We start from the raw sequence: 14,217 nt of genomic DNA on the forward strand, positions 1-14,217 counted from the left end.
GACATCGGGTTTATATCTAGGAAGGGTACAGACGTCCCTTCATCCTGGGGTCCTGGGGTTACACCTCTCTGGAAACTTCCTCTCTCCACCTGTCCCTTGCAGCCTTACCACTCTGGCGGGGCCGGAACCTGCCTGCATTCCCCAGCCAAGGCGAACTCCTTCCTGTGGGCATCAGTTTCTCTTCACCTACAGGCTGGAAAGTCCCGAATCCGGCGCTTTCCCAGCCCCCACGTTTTAGCTGACAAGGGGTGATGCAGCCGGCTGTGGGAAAGAAGGCTGATTGACGAGGCGGAATCCTGCAAGGGAGACAGAATCCCCGCAGCGAGAGCATTGCTGGGCGCCCTGGCCTTGCCCAAGGGGGGGTTCGCTTTCCTTTCCTACGCCCCACTGCGCGCTTGGCCAAAGCGCTGCCCTTGCCAGATCCCGCCAAAGGGTGTCCCTCTCGGACCAGGCAGCCACTCCCCGCCCTGCGCCTTACGTTTGGAAACTGACGGAGCGGAGAATCGAAACAGAAACCTCCTGACAAACTGGGCTTAAAGCTCCCGCTGGAATGCGCTGGGGAGCTGCCTGGTTGGGCCGGCGGCGAGCACTGCAGAGGCCAAGCGGCCGCTCCGTTGTTGATCCGCAGCCGCGTCCCTCCCACCCGCCCCCCTGCCCACCTGCCCCCCTGCCCACCTGCCAGGGGCGACCTCACCGCGGGACCATCGGGGGCTCTGCGGGCTGCCCTGTCGCTGCCAGGCACCCTGCTGCACCGCCTGCTACTCCAAGGCACGGGGCATACAGCACCTGTTGGAGCAGAGAACAGCCACCTGTCCGTCTACCTGGGAGAACCTACCGCTTTTCTGAGAAGGAAAGATGACGAACGGGCATTCTGCAGACAAGAATTTCCATTATCTCCTCTCGTGCTTCCGGGCCAGAGTGAGAATGTACATCCAGGTGGAGCCCGTGCTGGACTACCTGAGCTTTCTGCCTGCGGAGCTGAAGGAGCAGATCCAGACGAAGGTCACCACCCACGGGAACATCGGCGCCGCTGAACTGCTCCTGAGCACCTTGGAGAAGGGGGTCTGGCCCCCGGGCTGGACCGGCGTATTTGTGGAGGCCCTCCGGAGAGCAGGCAACCCGCTAGCGGCCCGCTACATGGACCCCGAGCTCACAGACCTGCCCTCTCCCTCCAGCGAGAACGCGAATGACGAGTGTTTCCAGCTGCTGACCCTCCTCCAGCCCACCCTGGTGGAGAAGCTCCTGGTCCGAGATGTCCTGGACAAGTGTGTGGCGGAGGAGCTGTTGACAGTTGAAGACAGAAGTCGGGTAGGTGTCAGTTCAGATGGGGCTGGCCTGTTAGGCAGATTCTGCAACCTGTGGCTGGTCGATTGATTTGCCCCATTCCAAACCGTTCCTGGACATCTCTGGGTGAATCTGGATCCCTCCTTCCTCTGGAAGAGAAGATCTAGTCACATAAAACATAATTTTAGACATTTAAACACCAAAAAAGGCTTTTTTTCTAATCCTTGCATTGAAATTAGCTAAAGAGTTTATTCTAGAATAACAATGTGTGCTAATAGAGAATATGTAATGGACACTTACTATGTGCAGTTAGTATATTTTTCAAAATGTATTATGGGAATTCATGCTCAGAATAATCCACTGAGGTGTATAATGTCATTAACTCTGTTTTACAGATGAGAAAACTGAGGCAGGTTAAATAACTTGCCCAAGGTTTCTTAGGAAGATAGTGGCAGAGCTAGTGGTTTATGGCCTGATGGTGTGGAATTTTATGTCTTGTTTAATATACTTCCATACAACAGGGATCAGAAGATATGACCCATGGGCTAAATCCAGATTGCTACTGGTTTTTGCCAGGCCCCAAACCTAAGAATGGTTTTTAGATTTATACTGGTAAATGTTCAGTGTTTATAAAGCTTTATTAGAACACAGTCATGCTCATCCATTTATATATTATGACTGCTTTTGCAGTTCAAGAGCATTTGGACAGAGACCATATAGCCCACATAGCCTAAATATTTATTATCTGGCCTTTAGAGAAAATATTTGCCAATCTCTGGCTAACATTATACATTATGCCATTTAGTATTGTTCCAAATAGGGAAATTACATATAATACGCATGCTTTTTTTTTTTTCTCTAAAGTTTCAACATTCTCTGAGAATGGTAATTGGAGATAATTTATTGAAAAAATACGTGTCTAGTTGTAATGTTTCATATTACTGAAGGAGTAGTGGGTTTTCTAGGTGTTTTGACAGGTGAATTTCTCAAGTGACTTTACACTTAATGTAATGTTTTATTGTTCATTGTTTTTCAATGAGTAAGAATGTACTACAGGAAGTGTAGAAATGATGACCCATTTAAATCAGACATACTAGTATTCAGGGTCGGTCATAGGTCATAAGTCTTATTTTGAAAAGCAAGCAGGGAAATAAACCCATGACTGAAAATCAAAGGCTTTGTCTACCGTGCTATGAATTTGACATTTTCTTTCATTCGCTCTTTCTTTTTGATTTATTACTTGTTTCTATCCTCATTACAAAGTTTTGGGCCTTGGACTCATATCAGCCTATGATGTGACTTAGTCTTCAGTGACTAAAGTTAATGTTCCTTTGCAGACTTGACAGCCATGCGGCCCGTCCAAAGACCTAAGCAAGCGTCTAATTTTGATGGCTGGTTTTCCCAACAAGCAAATTACTTTACACTGTTGTCTGTAACGTTTATGTAGTGTTGTGTATTGAGAACCAGCTAGAACGCATTATAGTAGTCCAGCTGGATATGACAAATGTGTACATCACTGTGGCAGAATCTTAATTTGGAAGACAGTATGCAGCCTTCAAGCCAGCTGGAGATGGAAGATGGCATTTCCAGCCACAGTAGCTGTTAGGAAGTCCAGAAGCAACAGAGTCCAGTAACACCACAAAGCTGTTTATGTTTGGTGGGGATGGTGTCCCGATTGCCAGTGAAACAGCACTTCTCCTTATTTACTCTAAATACTTCTGCCTATCAGCATCACTTTTGTCTTGCCTGGGTTGAATTTCCTCCAGCTAGATTCTATCCAAGTTCTTGATTCTGGCAAGCTTGGAGGCAGCTAGCAGTAATGCAAGAGAGTTGACACAAAGAAGATATAGAGTAAAAGGACATTGGTGTACTGATAACAGTTGAGGCCAAAGCAATCCAGACTCTTCCCCCAGGTTCATATTTCAAAGGAGGCCCTGGAAGACAGAGGAGCTATGCATTCGAGGCTCTCTAAAGAGGAATACTGTCTCTGTGAGATATCTCTGGAATGTTTTTTTGTAAACATAATTTCAATTGTATCATCAGAATAAAAAATAAGCTATGGTGGATGATGGGAAGGGCATTCTAGGTTTAGAAGAATCTATTGGTACCGAGGTCATTAATGAATGCTTATCTTAAACTAGAGGCCCGATGCACGAAATTCGTGCACGGGTAGGGTCCCTAGGCCTGGCCCGCAATCAGGGCCGATCTGTGGGGCGACTGACGGGGTGATCAGGGGGCCCCTGCTGGCACCCACCTTGGCTGGCCTGGGGCCTGCGGGCTGGGGGCAGCTCCTGCATTGAGCGTCTGCCCCCTGGTGGTCAGTGCCTGTCAGGGTGAACAGTTGTTCCACTGGTCGTTCCATTGTTTGGTCGTTTGCATAGTAGGCTTTTATTACATAGGATGGCAAAGTGCAATAAGAAAAGCATGGGAATTTGGAATGGAAAAACCTGGACTTAATACCTTTGTTTCTTACCATATGTATTAATTTGGACCAAGTTTTTAAGTTCCCTGATCCTAAGATTACCCATGAGAATTAATATAATAATAATTTATCCTCTCACTCAGAATATTAGAGAACACAAAATCATGTTTATGAAAAAGCTGTATAAATTGTAAAAAGCTATTTTACTATGATGATGATGGTGACTTTTTTATCATTCATTTGGTTATATTTCCTTGGGAATTTAGAGAAATTAGAGAATTTAGGTAAATCTCCCATGTTGAAATTGAGATCTGCTTCTTTTAAAGTCCCTGGATTAAACTGTGATTTGAAAAAGAAACTATAACTTTGATCTTTAAGCTCCCAGAACCTATCCAAGATGAGGTATAGGGTTGGTGCTTAATAAATAGTGATTGGTTAATATTTAAGTGATTGATCAATTTATTTCCAAAGAGGTGTCTGGAATAAGAGATACAAACATACGATATGATGAATCATATTAGGCATTGGGGAATAGATGGATAATAAACATAAGAATTCAAAATTTGATGTTTGAACAGCATAAAGTAGCATTCAACTAAGTAGTTAGAACTTCTAAAAAATCATATTTTCTTTTATTTCTCTTCCTGTTTTCCAGTAGACATATTTTACTTGGCCTTTTAGTTTACCTCGCTTCAGCTGTTCAGACTGATATTAAGACATTATGGAAATGTTTATGTGATTCCTGCTTTTCCAGAGTTCATTGCTGTCTAAGTCAGTGAATGGGCCAAAATGTCCAATAAGCATCCTAAAACAGAAGTATATCAGTACAGGAGCAATCCCTACAGTTAGCTATCATCCTGTATAATAAAGAGCTAATATGCAAATGGTCATCACACCCTCATGCTTTCACGCCTTAATGGCTCAGACACTCAACACAGGGAGAGAGGAATGGGGACCAGCCAGGCACAAATGAGCTTGTGAGAGTGGCAAGGGGACCAGCCAGGCTGTGGCCTGGGAGAGGGACGAGCCTCCCATCCCATGGTCCCGGGCGCTAGCAGCTGCACCTGTGGCCTGGGAGAGGGACAAGCTGCCTGCCCCGAGGTCCTGGGTGCCTGCAGCTGTGGCCTGGGCGAAGCCACCCACCCACAGTGCCCTGCGGCTGTGGCCTGCCTGGGCAAAGCCGGACCATGTCTGGGTGCCTGCGGCCAGCTGGAGGAGGGAATACTGGGTCCCAGGTGCGGGGTGAGGCAGAGGCGGTTAGGGGTGACCAGGCAGGCAGAGGTGGTTAGGGGCAATCAGACAGGCAGGCAGAGGGGTTAGGGGTGATCAGGCAGGCAGGCAGGTGAGCAGTTAGGAGCCAGCGGTCCTGGATTGCAAGAGACAGTTGGACATCTCCCGAGAGATCCTGGATTGGAGAGGGTGCAGGCCGGGCTGAGGGACTCCCCCTTCCATGCACTAATTTTGTGCACTAGGCCTCTAGTTCTATTATAATGATCCATAAAGTGACTCTTGTACTTATTGCTTAGTCACCAATATTCACAACAGTATCCTATCTAATAAAAGAGTAATGTGCAAATTGACCATCACTCCAACACACAAGATGGCTTCCCCCATGTGGTCAAAGATGGCTGCCCCCATGTGGACACAAGATAGCCACCACAAGATGGCCAGCAGGGGAGGGCAGTTAGAAGGGACCAGGTCTGCAAGGGAGGGCAGTTGGGGGTGATCAAGCCTGCAGGGGAAGGCAGTTAGGGGTGACCAGGCCAGCATAGGAGGGAAGTTGGGGGCAACCGGACCTGCAGGGAAGGGCAGTTGGGGGGGACTCAGGCCTGCAGGGGAGAGCAGTTGGGGGGACCAGGCCTATAGGGGAGGGCAGTTAGGGGTGACCAGGCCTTCAGGGGAGGGCAGTTAGGGGTGACCAGGCCTGCAGGGGAGGGCAGTTAGGGGCAATCAGGCTGGCAGGGGAGCAGTTAGGCATCAATCAGGATGGCAGGGGAGTGGTTATGGGTTGATCAGGCTGGCAGGCAGAAGCGGTTAGGGGCAATGAGGAAGGCAGGCAGGTGAGCAGTTGGGAGCCAGCAGTCCTGGACTGTGAGTGGGATGTCCGACTGCCAGTTTAGGCCGAATCCTACCAGGATCGGACATATAGGGACTAGGAAATTCATGCACGGGGGAGGGTGTCCCGCTTGGCTGAGGGACACCCTCCCCCGTGCATGAATTTTGTGCACTGGGCCTCTAGTATAGTATAAGCTAGACATTCTTTCACTATTTGTTGGAAAAATGAACACTGATCAACACTGCAGCATAAGCTCCATAAAAACACCGAACTTTACTAGTCTCCAACCTTTTCACTACCTTTGTGCCAGTCTATAAATTTAAACCAAATCAATGAATAAGTAAATCAATTACATAAGTTTCTTTGGGTAATCATGGGACACAAAGTTAAACCTAGGACCATTTTTACAAGCTGTGATATATGGGTAGGAAGGACTAGTGTATGGAGATTGGAATCCTGTTGCAGCTTCAAAGCTAAATATTTACCTCCCAAGAATTTCAGCAATCATGTGTTGGAATCTAGTATCTTTACTGTGTTTTAGGAGAACAGATTAAGTTAAAAGAAATGGGTGGTTGCTTCAAAGGGTATTGATGTTTTTTCTAACACCCAAAAGGGGGATATTCCTTAAAAACTAAGAATCTTGATGAAGGTGACAAAATTGCACAGGTATATATGTAGCTCTACATTCAGATAATAAAAATACATATAGGAAATAATGACATAAGGATCCTTAAATGCCTGAACTCAGTAAGGGCAAAGCAAGTTTGACAAATGTAATTTTACAGTAAAAATCAACTCATTAACAGTTAAAGAAAATTTAGTGGATATAAAATGCTTAGGTTTTTAATCAAAGTATTTATTACAGTGCCTGACTTGTTTTTAGAGAAATTCTTTGTGATTAAATTACTTGATAATAATAAGGAGATTACAAACACCATCAAAGACAAAGATTTTTTATTAGGAGATTAATGAAGTTAGAGAAAAAGGTAAGAAATAAGCAATAATCTGCTTAGAAAATGCTGTCGGAGAGATGAACTGAAATCACCTACAATTTCTGAAATTAAAGTAGGCATTTTAAACCTTCTTGCCAGAAAATGAACTTAAAATTAGAGACAACTATTGCCTATAATTATAGTACAGGAAGATAGCATTGAAGTCAATTGCTGGGATCCACTTCTACCTCTGTCATTTTCTTAGCTGTGTGTCCCTGGGGAGGTAACTGGACTTGTTTGCAACTTGGATTTTTTAAATCTGTAAAATGGGTTAATATTGTTACATTCTTTAGGGTTGCTAGGTTAATATATACAAAGCCTTTATAAGAGGTCCAGTACACAAATTCATGCATGGGTGGGGTCTCTTGGCCTGGCCAGCGATTGAGGCATCTCGCCCAGTCCTGGGGCCGATGGGGGCCGGCAGGCCGGGGAGGGACCGAGGGAGGGCTCTAGGGCGTGTCCAGCCCATTTCGCCCAGTCCCGATCAGCTGGACCCCAGCAGCAAGCTAGCCTACTGGTCGAAGCATCTGCGCCCTGGTGGTCAGTGCATGTCATAGCGACTGATCGAGCAGTCCACCAGCCGGTCAACCGATCGGTCGGACACTTAGCATGTTAGGCTTTTATATATGTAGATTATTAACTATTAGCTAATAAGACTAAAATATCCTCAGAAACTATGCTGTACACTTACGTACGAAGTAGTGTTTGCTGGTGAAATGTTTGTAAAGGTAGGTGTTTTTCCTGGTCATCCATAACAATAGCTGAATTTGTGCCAGACATTGTTCCAAGAGTACAAATCCCTGACTTTAAAAGCTTATGCATATATTTATAGGGACTAGGAAAGACATAAATTTTGTAGAAAAACTAATCTAGCTAAACAATCCAAATTACATATGTACTAGTAGAAGATAAGCAAATCTTGAAAAAGACCTTTGAGAGTATCTAGGTCAGTATTTCTTATCTAAGCTGCTGATTAGAATCACTAAATGCTTTTTTAAAAAATATATCTTTATTGATTTCAAAGAGGAAGGGAGAGGGAGAGAAACATCAATGATGAGAGAGAATCATTGATCATCTACCTCCTGTACACCCGACACTGGGGATGGAGCCCGCAACCCAGGCATGTGCCCTTGACAGGAATCGAACCCAGGACCCTTCAGTCTGCAGGCCAACGTGCTATCCACTGAGCCAAACCAGCTTTTTAAAAAATTTCCTAGCCTTAGCCAGTTTGGCTGAGTGGATAGAGTGTTGGCCTGAGGACTGAAGGGTCCAGGTTCGATTCTGGTCAAAGGAATGTAGGCTCCTCCTCAGCCCGGACCCTGGTCGGGGCGTGTGCAGGAGGCAACGAATTGAGTGTTTCTCTCACATTGATATTTCTCTCTGTCTTTCCCTCTCTCTTTCACTCTCTCTAAAAAGCAATGAAAAAATATCCTCAGGTGAGGATTAAAAAAAAAATTTTTTTCTAGTTTCCCAGAATAGACAAAAATAAATCAGAATTTTGGGGAGTAGATCCCAGACATCAGGTGATTCCAAGCTCCCCAGGTGATTCTAATACATCAAGGGTGGAGAATGCCTGACATTTCTTTTCAGTTGCTTCAGTTTACACATGTAGAAACTGAGGCCCAGAGAGATAAAGTAGCCTGCCTAATGGCACAGCAAGCTGATAATGTCCTGTCTGATTGTTTTTCTGGTCTAAATGTGGCTTGCATTACTCTTTTCTCCAAATGTTTGGTGCTATATTACGAACTGGGGAGATGCACTGTGATAATCATTCCATAAATGATCCACATGTAGAAAGATTTGCTTAGATTAATCTGAAAGGGAAATTTAATGAAAGCTAAGGTTTATAACAAATAGATGTAGAAATAATTCTGCTCCCTACTTAAAAAAAAGGAATAGATATAGAAATAAAATGTTCTCATGATATGAAATAAATACCATGTTTTATTTCCCATTTGCAGACTCTGAGAGTTAAAATGAAAAATCAGGCCCTAAAGATACAGACAGAGATTGATGCAAACAGACATAAAATGGCTAGAGATTAAAGGCCCTTTCTTTTGCACCCCTTATTCAGAATAACTGAGGCAAAATATTTACTGCTACAAGTGGCCCTGCTGTTTTAGTGTTTGAAATAAGTCTTTATTTATACTTATGCTTAATTGCTCAATTTTTCTAAAGGCTAGTTCCTTTTTAAATTCATTAAGAGGATGTTTGATCTTTTTTAATTCTGCTTTTCTCTTAAAACAGGTTTCTGCTGCAGAAAAGAATGGGAATGAGGCAGGTGTGAGAGAGCTACTGAGAAGGATTGTGCAGAAAGAAAACTGGTTTTCTGCGTTTGTGACTGTTCTGAGGCAAACGGAGAACGAAGCACTTGCCCAGGAGTTAACAGGCACCGACAGCAATGCAGGTACATTTCGTTCTACAGGAAAGAGTTTGCACATTTTGCCTGGTGATTAAGGGTTTGATGAAGCTCGTAGACACAAGGCCAAACACCAAGATACTTAGAATCAAAATTTCAAAACGGAAAGGGATTTGAGAGATCATCTCTTTTATCCTCTTTACGAATGAGGAAAAGATTAACTTACAGAAACCACAAAATCAACAAAATGGTTGAGAATATTGGCAGCTGACACCCAGTCCAACACTCTTTCCACTAGCCATCTTATTTGAGTAATGAGGCAATTGCCTGAAATTTTTATTGAGACATTTTTAACATTGAACATCCTATATAATAAAAGAGTAATATGCAAATTGACCACACTTCCATTACACCCACAAGCCACACACACCAGCCAATCAGGAACGAGTATGCAAATTAACCCAACCAAGATGGCTGTGGCCACGGAGAGAACAGGAGGCTTGGGTTTCCCTGGCAATGGAGGAAGCCAGCAGCCCTGTCCTGCCTTGGCCTCCGCTCAAGGCTACAAACTTTCAATTGTAGAAGATAAATAAATCCCAGATCCCAGGCCCTCCACTTGGGTCGCCAGGAGGCGTGGCCGGCCTACAAACCACCACAGGCCCCTCACCCAGGCCTCCCCACACCCCAAGGAAACCCCCACCCAGATCTGGGACACCCTTCAGGGCAAACCAGCTGGCCCCCACCCATGCACCAGGCCTTTAACCTATCTAATCCTATCTAATAAAAGAGTAATATGCAAATTGACCATCACTCCAACACACAATATGGCTGCCCCCATGTGGTCAAAGATGGCTGCCCCATGTGGACACAAGATGGCCAGCAAGGGAGGGCAGTTGGGAGGGACCAGGTCTGCAAGGGAGGGCAGTTGGGGGCAACTGGGCCTACAGGGAAGGGCAGTTGGGGGGGACCCAGGCCTGCAGGGGAGAGCAGTTGGGGGGGACCAGGCCTGCAGGAGAGGGCAGTTAGGGGCAAACAAGCTGTCAGGGGAGCAGTTAGGCATCAATCAGGCTGTCAGGGGAATGGTTAGGGTGTGATCAGGCTGGCAGGAAGAAGCAGTTAGGGGCAATCAGGAAGGCAGGCAGTGCTTGTTGGGAGCCAGCAGTCCTGGATTGTGAGAGGGATGTCCCAGATTGGAGAGGGTGCAGGCTGGGCTGAGGGACACATACCCGCATTCACGAATTTCGTGCACCGGGCCTCTAGTACACACATAAATGGGAAGAAAATGTTGTAATGGTATTACAACTCTGCCACACAGTCTCTTGAGTATTTATATACATTTTAAAGGAATTTATTAAATACTTGATAAAATGTCTATAATAACTAAAATATTTCAATATCACTTCATGTGAGTTTTTAAAATTACTCAATTATAATAACAGGAGTTAACATTTTATAGCATTTTATATGTATTATTTGTAAAACTTAAACTGCCATATTTTTTGAGAGTATATATCCTATGTTTTCAAAAAATACATGTAAAACAAATTGAAAGTTAATTGGAATTAACTGATACAGATGACTTAGAACCACTTCAAGCTCATGTGAACTCATTCAGTCATTTAGTCAGCCATTCAACTAACACTTCAAGTATAAGCCAGACACTGTTGTAGGGGCTAGAACATGACTTCAAAGAGACATACAAATTCCCTACCCCCATATACCACACTTTCTAATGGAATAAGATACCCAGTAAACTATTTTCTAAGTTATCTATGCAAAATAAAAGTATAGTTACTAAATCATTAACAGTATGTTATATGTTTATATTATACTAGAGTCCTGGTGCATGAAAATTCATGCACTGGAGTGGGTTCCCTCAGCCCAGTCCCCTTCACAGTTTGGGAGCCCTCAGGGGCAGGAGGTGACCCGGCGATCAGGAGAAGGTGACACCCCCATCACACCTCTGCTGCTGCCACTGCCGGCAGCACAAGCCTCAGCCAGCCCTGGTTACCTGAGCCTCGGGCAGCCCTGGGCGGCTGGGCAGCCACCATCCGAGGCTTGTCTGTGCCTCAGGCCGGCCCTGGGTGGCTGGGGGGGCTAAAGGGACTGGGCGCTGCCATCTTGTAGCTGTGGGTGCTGCCATCTTTGAGGGCAGGGCAGTCAGCATATTCCCTCCTTATTGGCTGTGGGCGCCGCCATCGTTGCAATGGTGTGAGGGTCAATTAGAATATTCCCTCTTTATTAGATAGGATGAAGTAAATTGCTTAATACTGCCCAGTGGTTTGAAATACACACACAGATATACATATACATAAAGATGTATATATATATCTATATCTATCTATCTACATATATAAAGAGAGACAGAGAAAGAGAAAATAACAATATTTTTTTACTATGAGGTATTAAAAAGCTCTAAAAATTTGTGGGTAAGTTCTTTTATCTTCACCCCAGTGCTTTGCAGTGTCATATGTTCAAGACTGCCACAAAATGAAAATCTCAAGAGGCCTTGAAGCTATCCCTTCTATCTTGAATTATTGAAGGAATAAGTGGTGGGGAGAGTGCTTGCTCAGTCAAACTTAGTCAATCCAGCTTTCAAAATCCAGGCTGTAACTCCATGATCTGTCCACAAGCAGGATCCAGGGTTTCTACTGTCATTGCTTCTGTTTCCACAGCAAAGCTTAACTGTATAAAAAGTTCTTCTCAGCCCTGGATGGTGTGGCTCGGTTGGTTGAGCGGTCTCCTGTGCACCAAAGGGTTGCTGGTTTGATTCCGGGTTGGGGCACATGACCAGGTTTCAGGCTTGATCCCTAGTAGGGGGTGTGCAGGAGGAAGCCCATGAATGTTTCTCTCTCACATCAATGCTTCTCTCTCTCTCTCTGCCTCTCCCTTCTTCTCTTTCTAGAATGAATGGAAGCATATTTGAAAAAAAAGAAGAGTCTAGAAGTGGGATTACTGGTTCAAATGGGAGTTCCATTTTTAATTTTTTGAGGAAACTCCATACTGTTTGCCACAGTGGCTGCACCAGTCTGCATTCCCACCAACAGTGCAGGAGGGTTCCTTTTTCTCCACATCCTCTCCAGCTCTTGTTTGTTGATTTGTTGATGATAGCCATTCTGACAGGTGTGAGATAGTACCTCATTGTCATTTTGATTTGCATCTCTCAGATGATTAGTGACTTTGAGCATGTTTTCATATATCTCTTGGCCTTCTGTATGTCCTTTTTCGAAAAGTGTCTATTTAGGTCCTTTGCCCATTTTTTATTGGATTGTTTATCTTCCTTTTGTTAAGTTGTATGAGTTCCCTATAAATTTTGGAGATTAAACCATTATCAGAGATAACATTGGCAAATATGTTCTCCCATGCAGAACATATTGTTGTTTTGTTGATGGTTTCTTTTGCTGTGCAGAAGCTTTTTATTTTGATGTAGTCCCATTAGTTTATTTTCTCCTTAGTTTCCATTGCCCTAGGAGCTGTATTGGTAAAGATATTGCCACGATAAATGTCTGCTATTTTGTTGCCTATGGCTTCTTCTAGGATTTTTATGGTTTTCCATCTTACGTTTAAGTCTTTTATTTAGAAAACAGAAAAACCAATCAGAAAGGACATATGTTCATAGCAGCACAATTTACAATAGCTAAGATTTGGAAACAGCCTAAGTGCTCATCAGCAGATGAGTAGATTAGAAAACTGTGGTACATCTACACAATGGAATACTATACTGCTGTAAAAAAGAGGAATTCTTACCATTTGCAACAGAATGGATGGAATTGGAGAACATTATGCTAAGTGAAATAAGCCAGTCAGAGAAAGATAAATATCATATGATCTCACTCATTTGTGAAATATAATGAACATCATAAACTGATAAACAAAAATAGATACAGAGACAAAGAAGCATCGAACAGACTGTCAAACTTCAGCAGGAAGGCAGGGGAGGGTTGGTGGGTGGGGGTGGGGTTAAGTGATCAACCAAAGGACTTGTATGCATGCATATAAGCATAACCAATGGACATAGACACTAGGGGGGTGAGGGCATGTGCTGGGGGGTTGGGGAGACCAGGAAGAGGTGAATGGGGGGGAAAAGGAGACATATGTACTACTATTTGTAATACTTTAAAAAAATTAAAAAAAAAAAAAGCTCTTCAGTAGACAGTAAAAAAAAAAAAAAATAAAAAATAAAATAAAAAAGTCTATGATCTGGTATAGAAAATTGGTCAGGGTTGGAACACTATAACCCAAGAACCAAATCGAGACTGTCAACTGGTTAAAAAAATTTTTCTTCTCAGTCAGAAGCATCTTTACTTTGCTTCAGTTCTCTGAAGTGGCCTCAGTTGCAACATAAAGATTACATTTTTTTGCACTTATACATTAAAGCCCAGCCATTGTTTCCATAGCATATCTCCAAGGCCAGTTTTCTAAGTCTAAAGATACTTCCAACCAAAGCTACATACAACGATGGCGCCATTTTTTTCCTACACACCTCATGGATGAGCTGGACCCCAGTCCAGAGCACCCATCTCATGATGAGTTTCCTTCAAGACCCCATGCAAACACTTCCATTCAGGACAAACATTCTAGGACTTAAACTTCAAAAAAATGACTACAGTTTGGCTTTCACCTCCAGGGAAATTTTGGCCTCAGTGTATCAAAGGATATTAGAAAGGGCAGCCTTTAAAATCACAAAAGACCTTCTCATATCCATCCCCCAAATTAGAGGGTACTCTCCATTTTGCAGCTGTGTTCAGTGACATAATTGTTTAGGAAGGGGTCTAGAAGATTTGCTACAAAGTGTCTTCTAGATTTCTCCGGACATAGACAGCATGTCTGGCAATATTTCTTGCTAAGATCTTTTTAAAATTCTACTTTACAAAGTGCCTTGTTAGAAGTTTAACATAATTTTTCAAATTATAGTTCTTTGAACAATAACAGTCTATGGAGAGTATATATAGTAAATCTCATGTAATACCTGTGTTATAATACACCTCATCACATACAGCTAATATTCACATACCTCCCTCGTTACTGTCCTCATTATATGCAATAACCTTGTCTTGATGCCTCTTTCAGAATGACTTAGGGACTAGTTTATCCAGATTCTGTC

The 14,217-nt window shown here is 43.7% G+C and overlaps 1 protein-coding gene across 1 annotated transcript in view; it reads left to right on the forward strand.

Annotated features, from left to right (window-relative positions):
* Window positions 1–242: 242 nt before the first annotated feature.
* The window catches only part of IFIH1 (interferon induced with helicase C domain 1), a 58,776-nt gene continuing 44,801 nt past the window's right edge, over window positions 243–14,217 (forward strand). Inside the window, exons 1-2 of the mRNA XM_079781971.1 lie at window positions 243–1,308; window positions 9,002–9,161. Coding sequence (XP_079638097.1) covers window positions 856–1,308; window positions 9,002–9,161 — 613 coding nt within the window. The 5' untranslated portion in view covers window positions 243–855. The remainder of the gene's footprint in view (window positions 1,309–9,001; window positions 9,162–14,217) is intronic.

The sequence above is a fragment of the Cnephaeus nilssonii genome, assembly GCF_951640355.1.
Source record: "Cnephaeus nilssonii genome assembly, chromosome: 10".
Lineage (NCBI taxonomy): Eukaryota > Metazoa > Chordata > Mammalia > Chiroptera > Vespertilionidae > Cnephaeus > Cnephaeus nilssonii.